The following is a 15,010-nucleotide window of genomic DNA, read 5'->3' as shown; positions in this document are numbered from 1 at the left end:
TGTATTTGTTCTATGAGCTCTAAGACAAATCAATAGGGTTTTCTGGCTTCTTCATGCTAGGAAGGTGATGTGGCAAAATACATTCTAGATTCCTCCAGAGAACTGGAAGGAAACAGATAACACTTTCACTGGGTCACTAATTTCCTCAATGATTTAAAAGGTCTTTTCCTAGCAAGAAAACTGCTTTCAGTACACGTTCAACCCTTCACTCTGCCCCGAGACTGTCAATAAAGACCTATTTAAACTATAGCTTTAGTCATGACTCAGATCTAACACATCCATTCACATGTGTCATTAAAGAGTCAGCAAGCAGCAAGGGTTTTAAGTCTATGACAAGCAGAGAATTGGAACTAGAGGTCTAGATCTGAAATCACCCCTATCTGATTACCACAACACAGTCCCTAAAGATACTAGTAAGAGTTAACAATAAAACTTTCCCATTGTGATGGATGAGAAAGGAAACCCAGGTTCCAGTTTCATTCTGGCCCTAGTCCCCTTTACACCAGCACATGCCTCAAACCTGGGATGCCCTGGGAAGAAAAGGGAGCCAGTAACAAACTTCTGCAGGATTTGCACTTAAATTCCTGGGAAGCTTTTAGGAAATGTAGAATTGGATCCAAAGTTGCTATCCCTTGAGAGCCTCTTGTGGATTTAAAAGGCATTTGGATGAGAATGTGGATGAGGCCAGCTGCAAAGCTGGTCTTTCCAGAAGGACACACTAAAATAAATCAGCCACATCAGCTTGCTGACTTAAAGGGACACTGGTGAAAGATTTTGCAATCTGTCTGGGGCAGTAAGGAGGTAGTTTTGTTGAACATGAATTAAGAAGAGTAAACTCAAACTCCCTTTTGTCATTCAAGCACAGCAGCTTGTTATCACGAGCTTTTTGCCCTTCGTGTTGAGATGATAGCACACAACTGAAGACTGCCATTTGACAAGGTCAGAGCTAGCTTATATTGAACTCTAGCACCACAGCCACATCTCTCCACCTTCAGCAACAGACTCCTTAACAGCTCAGCCCAAGAACATTCATGTCTCTTCCTTACCTGCTGGGTGGTGGCATCCTGTTGGACATAAGCCACTTGGGAGGGATCTGTAAACAGAGTCTAGACAAAGTGAAAAAGGCTTATCAAATCAGCCTGGGGGCTGCCCACTCCCAACTCACACCACAACTGCCCTGCCACCCAGTAACCAGCCCCACTTCACCCTCTGCTAATGTGTCTGTTAGCACAGCAGATTAGTTCAACTTACCCAAGTGCACAGAAATGCAACTAAACTTAGGAAGTTCAGAACATGATACCATATTGCAGTGGCACTTTTCACCCATTTACTGGAGTGCCTCATGGGAGTTTTTCTTCTCTTTTTAATACAGCAATCACTTTGTCAGATGTTGGTTTGACAAAGTCTACAGGATGACATTCAATAGCTGCATGAAAACTACGTAATACTTGAGGGCAGGACAGAAGATAACCCTTAGAATCTCCTGCAATTCACAAGACTTCTGCATGCCTTCTTTTGAGGGATTATCAGGCATACCCCACATGTGAATTTCATCAGGCCAGCATGTCGGCTCTTTTTCATTTCACAGAAGACATGCCAGCTCCAATATTCCTACAGTAGACTGCAAACACAGCCCTGATGGGAGGGCTTCCCCCTTGGGAAAGCAAGACTTACATGAAAACTAAGTACTGATGGAAGTCAGCCTTGCTTACTTCACTAAAACTTGAGATATCTGAGCAGGTGGCAGTCTGGCTCCAACCAAATACAGCATGGCATAACATTAATACATTAGGCCTTTGAGAATTTCATCTCAGTTGCATATGTCTTACTACTACACCTCTTTGGTTTAATGGAACAGCTAAGAACTGCGCAAGACTGAGACCACAGCACACAAGGCGATGCCAGTGTTGCTGTGGGTGTCAAGTACATGCACTCTGTAGCACTGCTGATAATAATGTCAGCTAAGTCATTATAAAACATGCTTGACAATGCATGCATGTTCCTCTTGTGTTATCTGTGCACAGGCGTACTATATTAACTAGCCATAGACGTGTGCTGACAGAGAATAAAAGCTGTTTGATACATCTATGAAGAGGAAAAAGATTCCAAGTCTATAAAATCAACAATATCCCTGAAGCTCATTCTACAAAATGAGATTGAATACACAAAGATCCTCTGCAAAGACATGACAGTCACTGTAACTGCACTATGCAAAACAAGGACTCCTCCAGAACACACACAGATTGCTCTTAGCTTTGTACTCAATACAACAGAGACAGAGTTTCGGGAGAGATTATCTGTCTTTTGGAAAACACCTTTGAGCTAATTATAATCTCATCCACCTTGAGTGAAATAATCAGCATTTCATAATTCATGGCCTCCACATCCTTTGATTCCCACATTTGCACATCAGACAAATGAACAACACAAAGTCCCTGTTCAACAACGGGCAGATAAAAGCGCAAAGAGGAACTGCCTGCTATTTCCCAGGCCTACCACTTGGCTGGTAACCAGCTTCCATCTCAAACCAGCTCGTTTCCTAGGTGCCAAAACAGGGTGTGCTCAGAACCACACATGCCTGTGTAGCTTCCACGGGGTGGATGTAAACCAGGGTGTGCTCAGAGGTGTCCACAGAGGTGTAGGAGGTGCCATCTGCCGTGTAGACAACCTGCTGCGAGGGACGGTCCTGCTCATCGCTGTACACGATCTGTGCCACTGTTCCCCCCTCAGGGACAAAGTGCACCTGCAACAAAGAACACAGCCTGTCTTGAAACTGGAATGCAGGCCTATGGGAAGCAACACAAGGACAGAGAGGACCTACACACACTGGGCTGCATCAAAAGGAGTGTGAGCAGAAGACTGAAGGGGGTGATCCTGCCCCTATGCTCTCATGAGACCCCACTTGCAGCACTGTGCACAATTCTGGTGTCCTCAGCATCAGAAGGACATGGAGCTCTTGGAGCAAGGCCAGAGGAGGCCAAGAGGATGCTCAAGGACTGGAGCAGCTCCTGTATGGAGCCAGGCTGAGAACATTGGGGCTGTTCAGCCTGGAGAAGCTGCGTGGAGACCTCAGAGCAGCTTCCAGTGTCTGAAGGGGGCTACAAGGATGCTGGAAAGGGGCTCTGCATCAGGGACTGTAGCAACAGGACAAGAGGTGATGGGTTCAAACTGAAAGAGGGGAAGTTCAGGTTGGGTAGAAGGCAGAAGCTCTTCCCTGTGAGGGTGCTGAGGCGCTGGCACAGGGTGCCCAGAGAAACTGTGGCTGCTCCATCCCTGGCAGTGTTCAAGGCCAGGTTGGACACAGGGGCTTGGAGCAGCTGCTCCAGTGGAAGCGGTCCCTGCCCGTGGCAGAGGATTGGAACTGGATGAGCTTTAAGGTCCTTCCAATGTGAACCAGTCTGGGATTCTGCAATACACACTTAAAATCTCATTGAATTATGGTAACAACATAGAAATCCAGACATAAACTACCATCAGATTCTGGTTCTACTCTGCACTGCAACTCAAGGCATAACTGGTATAAAAGACACCTACCCATCCTCAACTCTTGCATGATGCTCTGAAGATTCCCAAGAGAAAGCAAGTTCATATTTGAACTGGGGTATATATGGAATTTATTGGTATATTGTTTCCTTTTACTCTCATAGTCCTTTCTGGATTTATGATAATTGCTGCATCCAGCTAGCTCTGTAGTGGGAGTGAATTTGTTCTGCTTGATGAATGGCTAAGAAAACCTATAACTTTGATACTACTTCAAGTAATAGCATTGCACCTATCATGAGGCACCAATAGCGTATGGTAGATTGCTTCTCTGTAGCGTGTACATGCAGTACCAGGAGAAAATGCAACTATTTAAACAGAGAAACATAGAAATGAAAGCATCAAGCAATGATTCCAAGGACAAGTGGAACCAGTTATGTCCAGGCCAGCAGTTTAAATCCAAACAAGTTCATTTTGACAGAGTATTATGACCACAAATGATGATAATGGCCTACCTTGAGCAAGCTGGAATACTTAGTTCCAGTGGCAAGGGGAACATGGTTATCTTTTAACACCCTTAACACACTGAAAACCTTGTTCAGCACCCAGTAAAAATAGAGCAGTTAGCAAGAAGCCTTGTTTTAGTCTCAGTATTCATCCTCACATAAACTGTTTGCACATAAAACGATGCAACAGCTACATATTTGATTTACTTTCCTTCACCTTGTAGCTTATGCTTCAGAAGACACCTGGTGCTCCCCCACGGGTGCTAAGTGCTGATTCTGTTCAATAAATCCTCATAGAAGCATTGCAGTAAGGATGCAGGGAGCATTTCTCATTTGGAGAGCCCTCTGCAAATACTAATTAAGCTTTCTAACTGCCATGTGCAAACAACAGCATGATTATCCCATTGTAGAGATAACAGAACACAGCCCATTGAAAAGTGCCTTTCCTTGCAAATTTCCAAGCTGGAAATCACCAGGAGAGGCACAATTTCTGAGCCCGTGGGGCAACCACAACATGCAGCATCCTCTTCATAACATATTCAGAAGAATAAATCAATTTACAGCCTTCCAGAAATTCCCAGCTGCATTTTGTCAGAGCAAGGAGCTGCACACATCAGAATCTGACTGTATTAGTCACTTACAATTAACATTTCTCCCTTCCTCACTACCCAGATGTCTGACTGGGATGAGTTCTTCATCTTACTTCCCCCAAGGTCCACCCACAATTCCAACTGATTCGACTGTTGCCATCAAAATGGGCTGCCACAGACCACAGATCTGGTTAATATTCATTAGTCTGGACAGCCTTTCTCTTGCCCACATGGTTGTACATCTATTTGGGCACTGAAACTTGTATAGCCACAATGTTCAGCTCGTTTCAGATGTCTTTCCATCCCCTGCTGTAGTGTGCACTGCTCACTTGAATTCAGAATCAGCAGACAGGTATGATTCCTCCTCAAACAAAAGCAGAGTTCCCAGATTCTGATAAAGGGTTGCATGGGAAAACCACCCCAAGCAGAAACCAAGAGCTCTGGAAGGCATAATTCACCTGAGCACTGTTCTGTTCCTGCTCAGCAGAGTCAGCCCACACCTGTGGACTTTCCTCTTTTGAGTTCATCTCCTCCCTGCTGTGGTGCTCCATGAGGGGAGAGATCTATTAAAGGAATGTCTGGCTGAAGAGGTTCATCTGTTCACTGTGTTTCTGCTTCCAGAAGACAAGGTGATCTTCAGTAACATGGCTATAAGAGAAAGAAAGAAGATGGAGATATTAAGGTATGAGCTGTTACCATCAACTACCACAAGTGCATTGGCATTTACCATGCTCAAGTTCTGCTGTATAATACTTATTATGTCCTATTAAGGAGGAAACAAGTGAACCATTGCTACAATTGCACTAAAGGATTACACTCAATTCCTCCTGCACATATTTCCTTGGCCACAGAATATTCTTCACATGGTCCTTCTGGCAGCTATGGGACTCTAAATCAACAAATGATGAAGAAGATGGACCCTTCAGCTTCCAACAAGAAAACATAATGTTCAGAGATGCATCACTAGTGTCTCAGTTTTGTTCAAGAATCAACTGGGATTACACAGAGGCAGATTTCCCCTTGTACAACACTGCTGTCCCAGTTGGTATTCAGGCAGTGTTACAACAGACAATTCTTAAGAACAATAAAACTTAAACTCTAATTCATGTGAGCCCAAAGACACTGAGAAATTACTTCTAAGCTGGGTTTTATCCCATTCTATTTGGGCCTCTCAATCTGCCAGTGGGAACCTCACGTGTGTAATTTACAGCTCTGCTGATGAATCTAGTCAGTGGCTCAGCACCTTCCCAGTCCTTGGTCTCTAAAGTCATATTAAATCAGGAGGAACTAGCACAAGGCTGAGCCCATTTCATTTCTCAACTTGATTTCCTACCAAGTGCCTGGTCTGGGCAGCAGGACACAAGCAGAAGGCTCCGTGCTGATGCTTTCATTCATTTGCATTTTAAATGCACATTCTTGTAGGCATAATTTATTCCCCTAAATGCCAGCAGTTGGCTTGTCACTGCCCAACTAAAATAAGATAAGGAGGATAGAAAGGAAAGCAACCTGCACCTTCTGCCTTCTGATGATCCTGCCAGCAAGGAGTAAGTGTAACAGACCCCAGCAATGACTGTACCACTGGTCACAACACACACCAACGGTACAGCAAAGGCTCAGGTTAACGTCACTGAACTGAGTGGTAGGGGAAATAAATACCAAAACATCACATTTCTTCCACATATGCAAAGAAAACCCGTGGGAAAGATATTTATGGGCATCGCTAGACAGCATCTAATGGTATCATTGGTGACTAGAGCCTCATGTTGGCTGTCTCATGCAGAGCAACACAGAACAGTCAGCCACAGGTAGGGGCTGAGGAGCAGCTCTGGCTTCCCATTAGGTCCCTATGTTGTTACAGGGATAAAAGAACAGAAATCCATTGATATTGCTTGATAGGAAGCATGCCAAAAAAGCACTGAGGAGAAAAGGCAGACAGACATGTGAAACATTAACTGCAGCAAACGATGAGGAGCCATGAAAACCAAGTGTTGAAAACCAGGGCCACTTCCAAGTTAGTTAGCATGTACAAGCTCTGTTCTATAAACATCCATCATCCATCCCTATATACTCAGATCCCCTTGTTAATAAGGATTAGTAATGAAGTGGATTTCTCATACCTAATCCTAGTGCTTTCACTGGACTTCATCCCTCATTTTACCAGCTAGAAAGACCACCAAGGGATCTACAATTCTTGTATGAAACCGTTTGTAGGTCAGTAAATCAATCTGGACAACTTCTACTATAAATGAAATGCCTTAACCTGGTGATACGCTTTGGCTGGTTTAACCCAAACACCTCTTTTCATTCACTATCATTACTACTCAAGAGCCAAGTCGGGTAATAGCACTAAGAATAGCCAGTCATTGAATCTATTGCTTAGAAACATTAAAATGAACACTTAATAAATGCTTCAGGTTTGAGGGTTTTTAACTGTAATTATCCTGTTAATAAGAATATAATTAAATTAAGCAGTGATGAAGAGAAAGGCACAATTCTGGCTAATTCCACACAATGCAACAGGTAGGGTTTTTGGCTGCCCTTCCCCACAAGGGCTAAAGGAGGATGCTGACTCACTGCTGCAGACTCATTTTGGGACAAAGAGCTTACAACCTGAGTGGAAAGGAGACTGAAGGGTTCAGATAGGCCTTTCATAGACAAAACTGGGCATTAAGATTCATATTTGCCAAAATAATAGTACCAGAAAGTGGAAGAGAAAGCAGAAAACAGTCACTTCAAGTTTTGTGATGGTTCTAGAAGCACTAATGTCAAAGCTGAGGGGAAGAAAAGCAAGGTTGAGCCAAATTCAGTGGTGCAGTGTCTAAAAATGGTTCTGCTATTGCTGTTCTTCACAGAAATGAAAATACTCTCAGCCCAGGCAATTGTGTAGCAACGACCATCAGACAATATCAGGAGCTGCAGCATTTGCTGCTGCTTCCAACTTCTGTACTTCAAAATACATCCTAGGATCTGCCCCTGGGATGGGCTCCTACCAAAGGCTCAAAATCCATGAATTCTCATCAGGTCCATCACAGAATCATAGAATGGTTTGGGTTGGAAAAGACCTTAAAACCATCCAGTTCCAGCCCCCTGCAATGGGCAGCGATGCTCACACTAGACCAGGCTGCTCCAAGCCCCAGCTTTTATGATAGGAAAAAGCAAAGGAAAACAACTTCTTTAGCCTAGAAGAGGATGAAGGGGCACACAGAAAACATGGAAACAGTGCAAGAGGAGAGCCACATCCCAGAGAGGTCCCAAGGGCATGACACAGGAGCCAGTGTTGGAATTTAGCTGGTAGGAAAGGCAATGGTGAAACATGTTAATGCCAGGAGCTGGAAAACTGGTCCAAAGGAACTGACACCAAAGCTTCCAGGAAACACAAGCACCTGAGTCAATCTTCCAACCAAAATGACTTTGCTCCCTACTCCTTCATAGGATGTTCTTCCCCATGAATCCTGCATGGTCTTTTCTTTAAATCCCCCCTCTCAGTTTTCACTGCAGCTGTCACACCAACAGCCACAGAGCCTTGGGGTTTCAAGGATTTAAACTGGGAAGATGGCATTTTCCTGCCCTAACCAGCAGGCATGCCTCATCCAGTCCGTGCTGCATGATGACACAAGCTGGAACAGTAATAGGGGTAAATATAGCCCAGTATCACTCCAGTATGTCAGAGTGGTGAGGTAGTGACAAGACGCTGTGTCACTATATATACATATATATGTGTGTATATATATATATAACTACATTATATATCATGACTCAAGAACCTGCGCAGCTCCCATCAGTTTAAAACTCCAGTGGAAGATAAGCTCATTGTGACTTGTGTTTGCTGGAGCTCTGAGGCAGCACCCATGGGTGCTCCTCTTCAGTTTTTGCCTTTCACATCCAATCCAAACTATCTCATCAACAGTGAAGCAGTTCCTTATGCTTGGAAAGTGCATTTGTGTCATTGAACAGCTCATCATCTTGGAAACCTCATTAGAAAACTCCTTTCCACCTCCATGATACACTCTAACCACTCTCTCTTGTCCCTGCAGCATGTTGGTTGCTCTGAAGGTGGATTATTAAACCAGCACCCATGAAACATCACCTCATGGGTCCCCTAACATTGAGGAATAGAAGCAAATGGTGCTTTAAGAGCAAGCCTCCAGTAACAGCAAAGTCACTTATGTGGCACAGGTTCCCAAACTACTTGATTATAGTCAACTCAAACAGTGCTTCAAAGGAACGTTCAGCTCTGAAATTCACCCAAAAGCACTACCCAAAAAGATAAATATGAACAGCAACCAGATTTTCTTGGCTATTAAGTAATGATATGAATGCTGTCAGTGCTGGGACTACACAAAACACACAGACAAAAACCCTGGTGGCTTCATTTGCCACTGGTGTAAGGACATGCTGCTGAGAAAGCACCCAAGCCACCGACATCCATTTCTGTCCCTTCTCTCGAGTGAGAAGAATGGGGGAATATTAAAGCTGGGCAAGGGGAAAAATGTGCTTCCCGACTCAGGCAGCCAGAAAGCCACTGCAGTATCTCAAATGAGAATCCACCATGTGTAAAACAGCTAATGTGATTTACTCCCCAGTGTAAGAGGCTTGCAGATAGGCTGGGGTTCCCTGCAGCAGTAATAGCAGGGGCTATTAGCTTAATCCTTTAAGTACTGTGCTCACTGAGCACTCTTTTCCACCACCCCCCATATGCATGACTTTTACAAAAGGGGGTTTTACGACTATAGGTCTTCCTTAATATGAAAAGGATTTATTATGCTCCAAAGGAACATCACATGTGGCTGTAAAAAGCTCTATCCCACACTTAAGTGAATTATCCAGCTTGCCTAGAAGGCAGAGTCCTTTCTTGAGATCCGTTGGCAAGAGCAGCTTCCATTGCAGCAAGAAGGTTTCTAACCTCATTGAGGACTGAGTCACGACTACTGTCTCCTCCTCTGCATTCCCATCCATCAAAAGCACATCTTGTTTCAAGGAACTCTGGCTCTGGTGCATTTTGGCTCAATGCTGACAATCAGGTAATACAGAACCACAGTATTTATGGCTTTTTCAAAATGGAAATCATACACAGGACTAAGCCAGCAAGGATTATTTATTCCCACAAGAGGCAAAGTGGCTTCAATATATCTAGTTGTATAAAAAATAGCCAAACACGAATTCACTCTACTCAAATTGTGCATAATAAAGCTATATATATCCTTATGGCACATCCAGCCTCTAAGCAACAGCAAGCTGGAAGAGATCTCTTCCCTCTTTCAAGGCCAGTCCTCTGCTACAGTGTCCAACACGTGTCACTGTCCTTTTCCTTATGGGACAGTGGCTAAGCACTGCAGGGGCAGCTCAACATGTTGTAACTCACAAAGTACCAGGGAAGCAGCTGAGAGTCTACCCCAAAAGATGGGAGATAATGAGGGATTCCAAGTGAGCCCCAAGAGGAGCAATAACCATCACCCTGGGGACATGCCACAGGCCAACTTGGAGATGTGGTTCCTGCTCTAAGGACACCCTTGCTGAACCCTAATTCTTGTATAAGGAAGGAATTCTTCTTCATCTTCTGAGTGGGCAAAGAAACAATTACATTTCTGTATATGCATATGGTCTGCAAACCACCTCTCTTCCCACTTGCTCCACATCTAAATACCCACTCCAGTGACTAATTCCTTCCTCCCTTCATGTGTGCCCATGTTCTTCACACGGTCATCTTCCAAATGGCTCATACTGTGAGGTCCTGTCGCCTGTTACTGTCACACAGTGCAAGTGTCAGGCTCCAGCTGCTTGAGTCAGTGACCCTATCTACTTCATTGGTGTGGTTTATAAATGATAGTGAGGTCTGACAAAGTGAGAAATGAGAGAAAAGAATATTTAAGTACATGACCACAAAAAGGAAAAAAACCAAGGTCTGCATCAAAATCTGTGCTCAAAACCTTCAAGACACTCTCAGGTTTTATTGAAAGAAAACCAAACTACCACCACACCATTCCCCTCCAGCATCCCCTGGTCATCTTCTTGTCTCCCATCCTTTCTCCTGCTCAGTCAACTCTCCCCAAGGCCAGCATCCATCAGAGGAAGAGGTTGTTGCCCTTCCTATAAGCATACAGTGCTGTTTCTTCACTCCCTCATCCATCTCCCCTCTGAATTAAATCACCCCTCTCTGTTAAGCTCTCAAAGTTCAAAAGACAACTGTACCTTGGCTCTGCACTTAAAACCCAACGATTTCTCCTTCAGGAGAGTTGCTTCTCTGCAGTACAAAAGACCACAGAGAACAAATTAGGCTATGTGCACATTAAAGCAGGCAGGGATTTCATGTATAACACCAGCTAAAGGCTACAACACACCTTCTATTTCTGCCGTGTTTTACTGGCAGGAAATAAAAGTGTCAAGCAGACCTGACCTCCTGTTTAAGTCAAAACAAAGCTCACAATACTCAAACAGCCCCTGCAATTAGCTACACTTAGAAGTCAATTAAAATCCAGTTTACACAGCTGACAGCAGCTGCAGGTGGGCAGAAACACACTTAAAAGTAGCTGCTGACTGCAGAGGGAATTACTATTAGTAATAAGGGTGCCAAAGGAGAGCAAGCAACGCCACATAGCCATTTCTCTCTATAAAAGAGAGTGTCAATTATTCCAAAGGAGAGTAACAACAACAATAACTAATAACACCACCAATTACATTGGTATCTCATCCTATAACAAGGTAATAAAGCTTCATATTAACCACCTAACAGGCAAAACAAGTATGAACACAGTAAGGTGCCAAAAAGCATCACCATCTGGGACACAAGTTCTCCATTTAAGGACTGACCAGAGCAATACACCCTAGAAATGAAGGTGTTAGAAGGCTTGAGATTGCCAACTAGTTTATTTCCACAAAAGACCCTGTAAAATCAGCTGGTGATTCATCAGCATTTCATCTGCCAATGGAAAGGGGACAACATAACTGAGTTATTCAGAATGTCACAGAAGGAAGTGGTCTCCACTCCCATTGAAATGCTGGAAGAGAAGCATCGATAGGTATCGTAGACACGTATTTGGTCTGTAAGCACCATAGATCTATGGTCACACACTAAAGGCTGGTGCACAAATGCCAAACCGAGCCCATTCATTTCACTCTTGGGATTGTGAAACTCAGTAGCTTAAACCTAGTTCTTGACTTTGATCTATAGTCGATCTATATATTGATCGATATAGTTGATCTATAGTTAATCTGTAGTTGATCTGTAGTTGATCTATAGCTGATCAGAGCTTCTGAGGCTCTGCAGGGAGCAGCTGCGAGGGAAGAGGTGCACATGCATAGCTCAGAACATCTCCTACATGCAGGCCTTATCAAGGGTGACTTGTCCCTTTAGGATGAGTAGTTCTGAAGGCCAGACCACCAGGACCTCATTTTTTCCGCTCCAACCTAATGATTTAACAACCCCCCATTAACAAATTAATGCCACTGTGGCACAGGCGGAGAGAGACAGCATCTCCACACCAAAATCTAGCTAGCAAGAGATCTCCAGGCCCAACCAGCCACACATTACAACCATATCCCACAAGAACAGGTGTTACTTGGCAGCAGGAACCATGACCGCCGGCACAGACATTAGTGACCAACACCACAGCCTCCTGCTCGTACACGGGGCCTTGTGCCTCCCTCAGACCCTGGACGGATGAAGCCACCTCAGGCAGTGGGAGCCGGCCACAGGTTCTGCTCTGCCTGTGCAGGAGCTGCCTCCACACAAGCCGCACCCTAGCACCTCAATGAGGCGGGGAAAGGGCTCCTTCCCTCCACACCAAGCCCTAAGTCAGCCATTGCTGCCCCAAAGGCACCCCTTAAGGCAGGAGCCCATAGGGCCAGCACCCCTCAGCCCACACTGCAAGCACCCCTGTCCCCCGCTCCCCTTCATATACCCTCTGCCCCCAACACCAGCCAATCCGAGGACGGGGTGCGACGCCCCCTCCCCTCACTAGGCCAATGGGAGGCAGGGGCGCGAGGCACGCGGCCAATCAGGAGGCGCAGGTGCCCCTCACCACAGCTCCCCAGGGTGAGGAACCATCGCCCCCCCCCCCCCCGGTTCGGGCCCTCAGCCCCCCGTGAGGGCGCCCAACGGTCAGTCAGCCCCAACCATCCGGCCCTGAGGGCGGGGGGGGCACAGGGGTGGCCGGGAGAGGCAGCACCGGCCGGGTACAGGAGAGCGGCCGGCCCAGCAGCCGAGGCCTGGGGAGCCGATCTAACCACGGGGAGAGGGGCCCAGAGTCATCGCGGATGGGGAGGGCGCTGAGGTCCCCACAGCGCTGGGGGACACACGGCAAGATGGCTTCAGTACCCCCCCGCTATTGAGGTGCCGGGGTCCGGACTGTACCATCCAGGGAGGGGGGTTAACAGGGGTGGGGGCAGCCCCTTCTCCCTCTGTCCGGGGCGGGTGGGGGATCCCGGCTGGGGCGGGGAGGGGGGGGAAGCGGACTGTACCTCTCCCGCGGGGGGGGAAGGGGATTGACTGCTCCTTGCTGCCCCCCCCCCACTCGCGGAAGCGAACGGTTTATCCCGGCCCCAGCTCTAAGGAGCCGCCAGCTCCGGGCGCCATCTTGGGTGCGACTAAAACAACAAGTCCAAAACCCCCGGCGGGTCCCCGCGGTGCCCCCGGGTCCGGCTTCCCTCCCGGACCGTCCCATCGCGTTACCTGAGGGGGTCCCGTGCGGGTGCCGCGTCCCGGCCGCTGCCGCCGGCCCCGCTGCAGCCCCAAACCCCCCCACCTGTCCTCACCTCACAATGGTAGCTGCAGAGCGGGAGGGGGGGGGCGGCCGCCCGGACCTCATTACCATAATCTGCCTGGCAACAAGGCGCGGTGCCGCGCGCTGATTGGCTGAAACGCCTCCGCCGGCGAAGATGGGGCACAAAAGTCCTCAAGAAAAGCCTCGGAGAGGCCAGGTCAGGGGGGCTGGGGAGCAAGGGGGGGGACCCGATGCCACGGGGAGGGGCGGGGGGGGGGATCCGTGCCCGGGTCTTTACTCCGCTCCTCGGGTAACCCGGGACCAATCAGAGCTCGGCTCTCATCCCCGCTCTGCTCCGCCGGGGGCCTCGCCACCAATCACATCGCTCCTCTTATCTCAGCGCTCCGCCCCCTGCTGGGGAGGGTGGAAAGCGGTGCGTGGGGGGGGACGCGAGTAGCGCCCCCTGCTGGGAGGGCGTGCAGGGGAGGTGCGCCCTCTGCTGGCCGGGAGGTGCGGTGTGGTCCCCTAGTGCGAGCAGTGATTTATCGGCAGCCTGGCATCCCCCGTTTACACGCGTGATGTCCACGTCTTTCTCCCTCCTGGATAAGAAGATGAGCCTGAAATCCCTCTTTGCCCCAAGCCACCCATCTGGCAGTGCCTCGGAGTATAATTATGGGAAATTGCATGAAAAATAGCATCCCGGTGGGTTCTACTGTGATTTGACTCATTCTTGTAAATGAAAAGCTGAAGCAGGAGGTATTAATACCTGTCAAGGGTCAGCCCCTGAGGAAATGCTCCCAAAAGAGCTCCTTCTGTTCCAAGGGACCCGGATTGGTGGTGGCATTTCAATTTGTTTACATGGTATGTGTATCCCAGCATCCTAAATGTCAGCTCAGAGAAGGATAATCATGACTATTGCTCAGGAATTTAACTAAGTGGCCATTCCAGTGGGGTTATAGCTGTACTTTTGTCACCATTTGTCTTAAAGAGGTGTTTGTGTTATGGTGGCACAGCAAAATACTGCTTTTCTGATTCCTTATTTGACATTAAAACACACTCTGAAAGCTATTTTGAGGATGTATTTCTTAAGTAAGACAACCTCTGTGTTTAGGACCCTTAACATTTATTCCCAATGGATTCATAAACTGGATATAAATAACACTGTTGCACCAAAGCTGAGCATTCTGTAATGGACCACTGTGGCCAACTGACCCAAAACACCCCCCAAACCCAGTAGATTGTTCACCAAAACTGGTTCTGCTCCTTCCCTGCCCTAGGAGAGCAGAAGGGTGGTGAGATCTTGGGGCAACCAAGTGTACTTCTCCACTGGGGCTGTCCTTTTAAAGCCTGGTCTTACCTTTTAAACCCTCACACTGAGGTGCAGGCAGATCCTGAAGCCATCCCCTGTTGGACTGACCCATCTTTTCCAGGAGCAACCGAGAGGAGATAACATAAAGGCAGAAATAAGTCTTTTCTAACTCATGCTTAGGAGCTCGACCTTAAAATGGTAAATAAGAAGGATTTTAAAGCTGAAGGGATCAGAATTAGTCACCATTTGGATGTTCATTGGGGTTTTTTTCCCCCTTGCACAATATTTTTTAGTCCTCTGGGCAGTTCTCTTAGTTTGAAGTATGAGAGTTATGGAGTCCATTTATTCTTCTATGCTATAAAACCCGTATTGATTTCATTATACTGTGCTGAAACATTCAGATAACAAATAGGGCAAGGAGATAGA

At 46.8% G+C, this 15,010-nt stretch overlaps 1 protein-coding gene across 6 annotated transcripts in view; it reads right to left on the bottom strand.

Moving 5' to 3' along the window:
* The window catches only part of PRDM10 (PR/SET domain 10), a 40,816-nt gene extending 27,455 nt beyond the window's left edge, over window positions 1-13,361 (bottom strand). For 2 of the 6 annotated variants that reach the window (XM_034069496.1, XM_034069500.1), the window contains exons 1-4: window positions 13,245-13,344; window positions 5,035-5,224; window positions 2,579-2,743; window positions 1,047-1,106 (exon numbers count right to left, since the gene is read on the bottom strand). In XM_034069496.1, coding sequence (XP_033925387.1) covers window positions 1,047-1,106; window positions 2,579-2,743; window positions 5,035-5,127 — 318 coding nt within the window. In that variant the 5' untranslated portion in view covers window positions 5,128-5,224; window positions 13,245-13,344. Of the gene's footprint in view, window positions 1-1,046; window positions 1,107-2,578; window positions 2,744-5,034; window positions 5,225-12,799; window positions 12,844-13,033; window positions 13,052-13,244 lie in introns of those variants that run through there. The other 4 variants (XM_034069497.1, XM_034069499.1, XM_034069498.1 and 1 more) reach the window with 4 other exon arrangements.
* Window positions 13,362-15,010: the final 1,649 nt, after the last annotated feature.

This window comes from Melopsittacus undulatus, chromosome 15, assembly GCF_012275295.1.
Source record: "Melopsittacus undulatus isolate bMelUnd1 chromosome 15, bMelUnd1.mat.Z, whole genome shotgun sequence".
In the NCBI taxonomy this organism is placed as follows: Eukaryota; Metazoa; Chordata; class Aves; order Psittaciformes; family Psittaculidae; genus Melopsittacus; species Melopsittacus undulatus.
The sequence above is the reverse complement of the archived record's forward strand: the minus strand, read 5'-3'. Positions and strand labels throughout refer to the sequence as shown.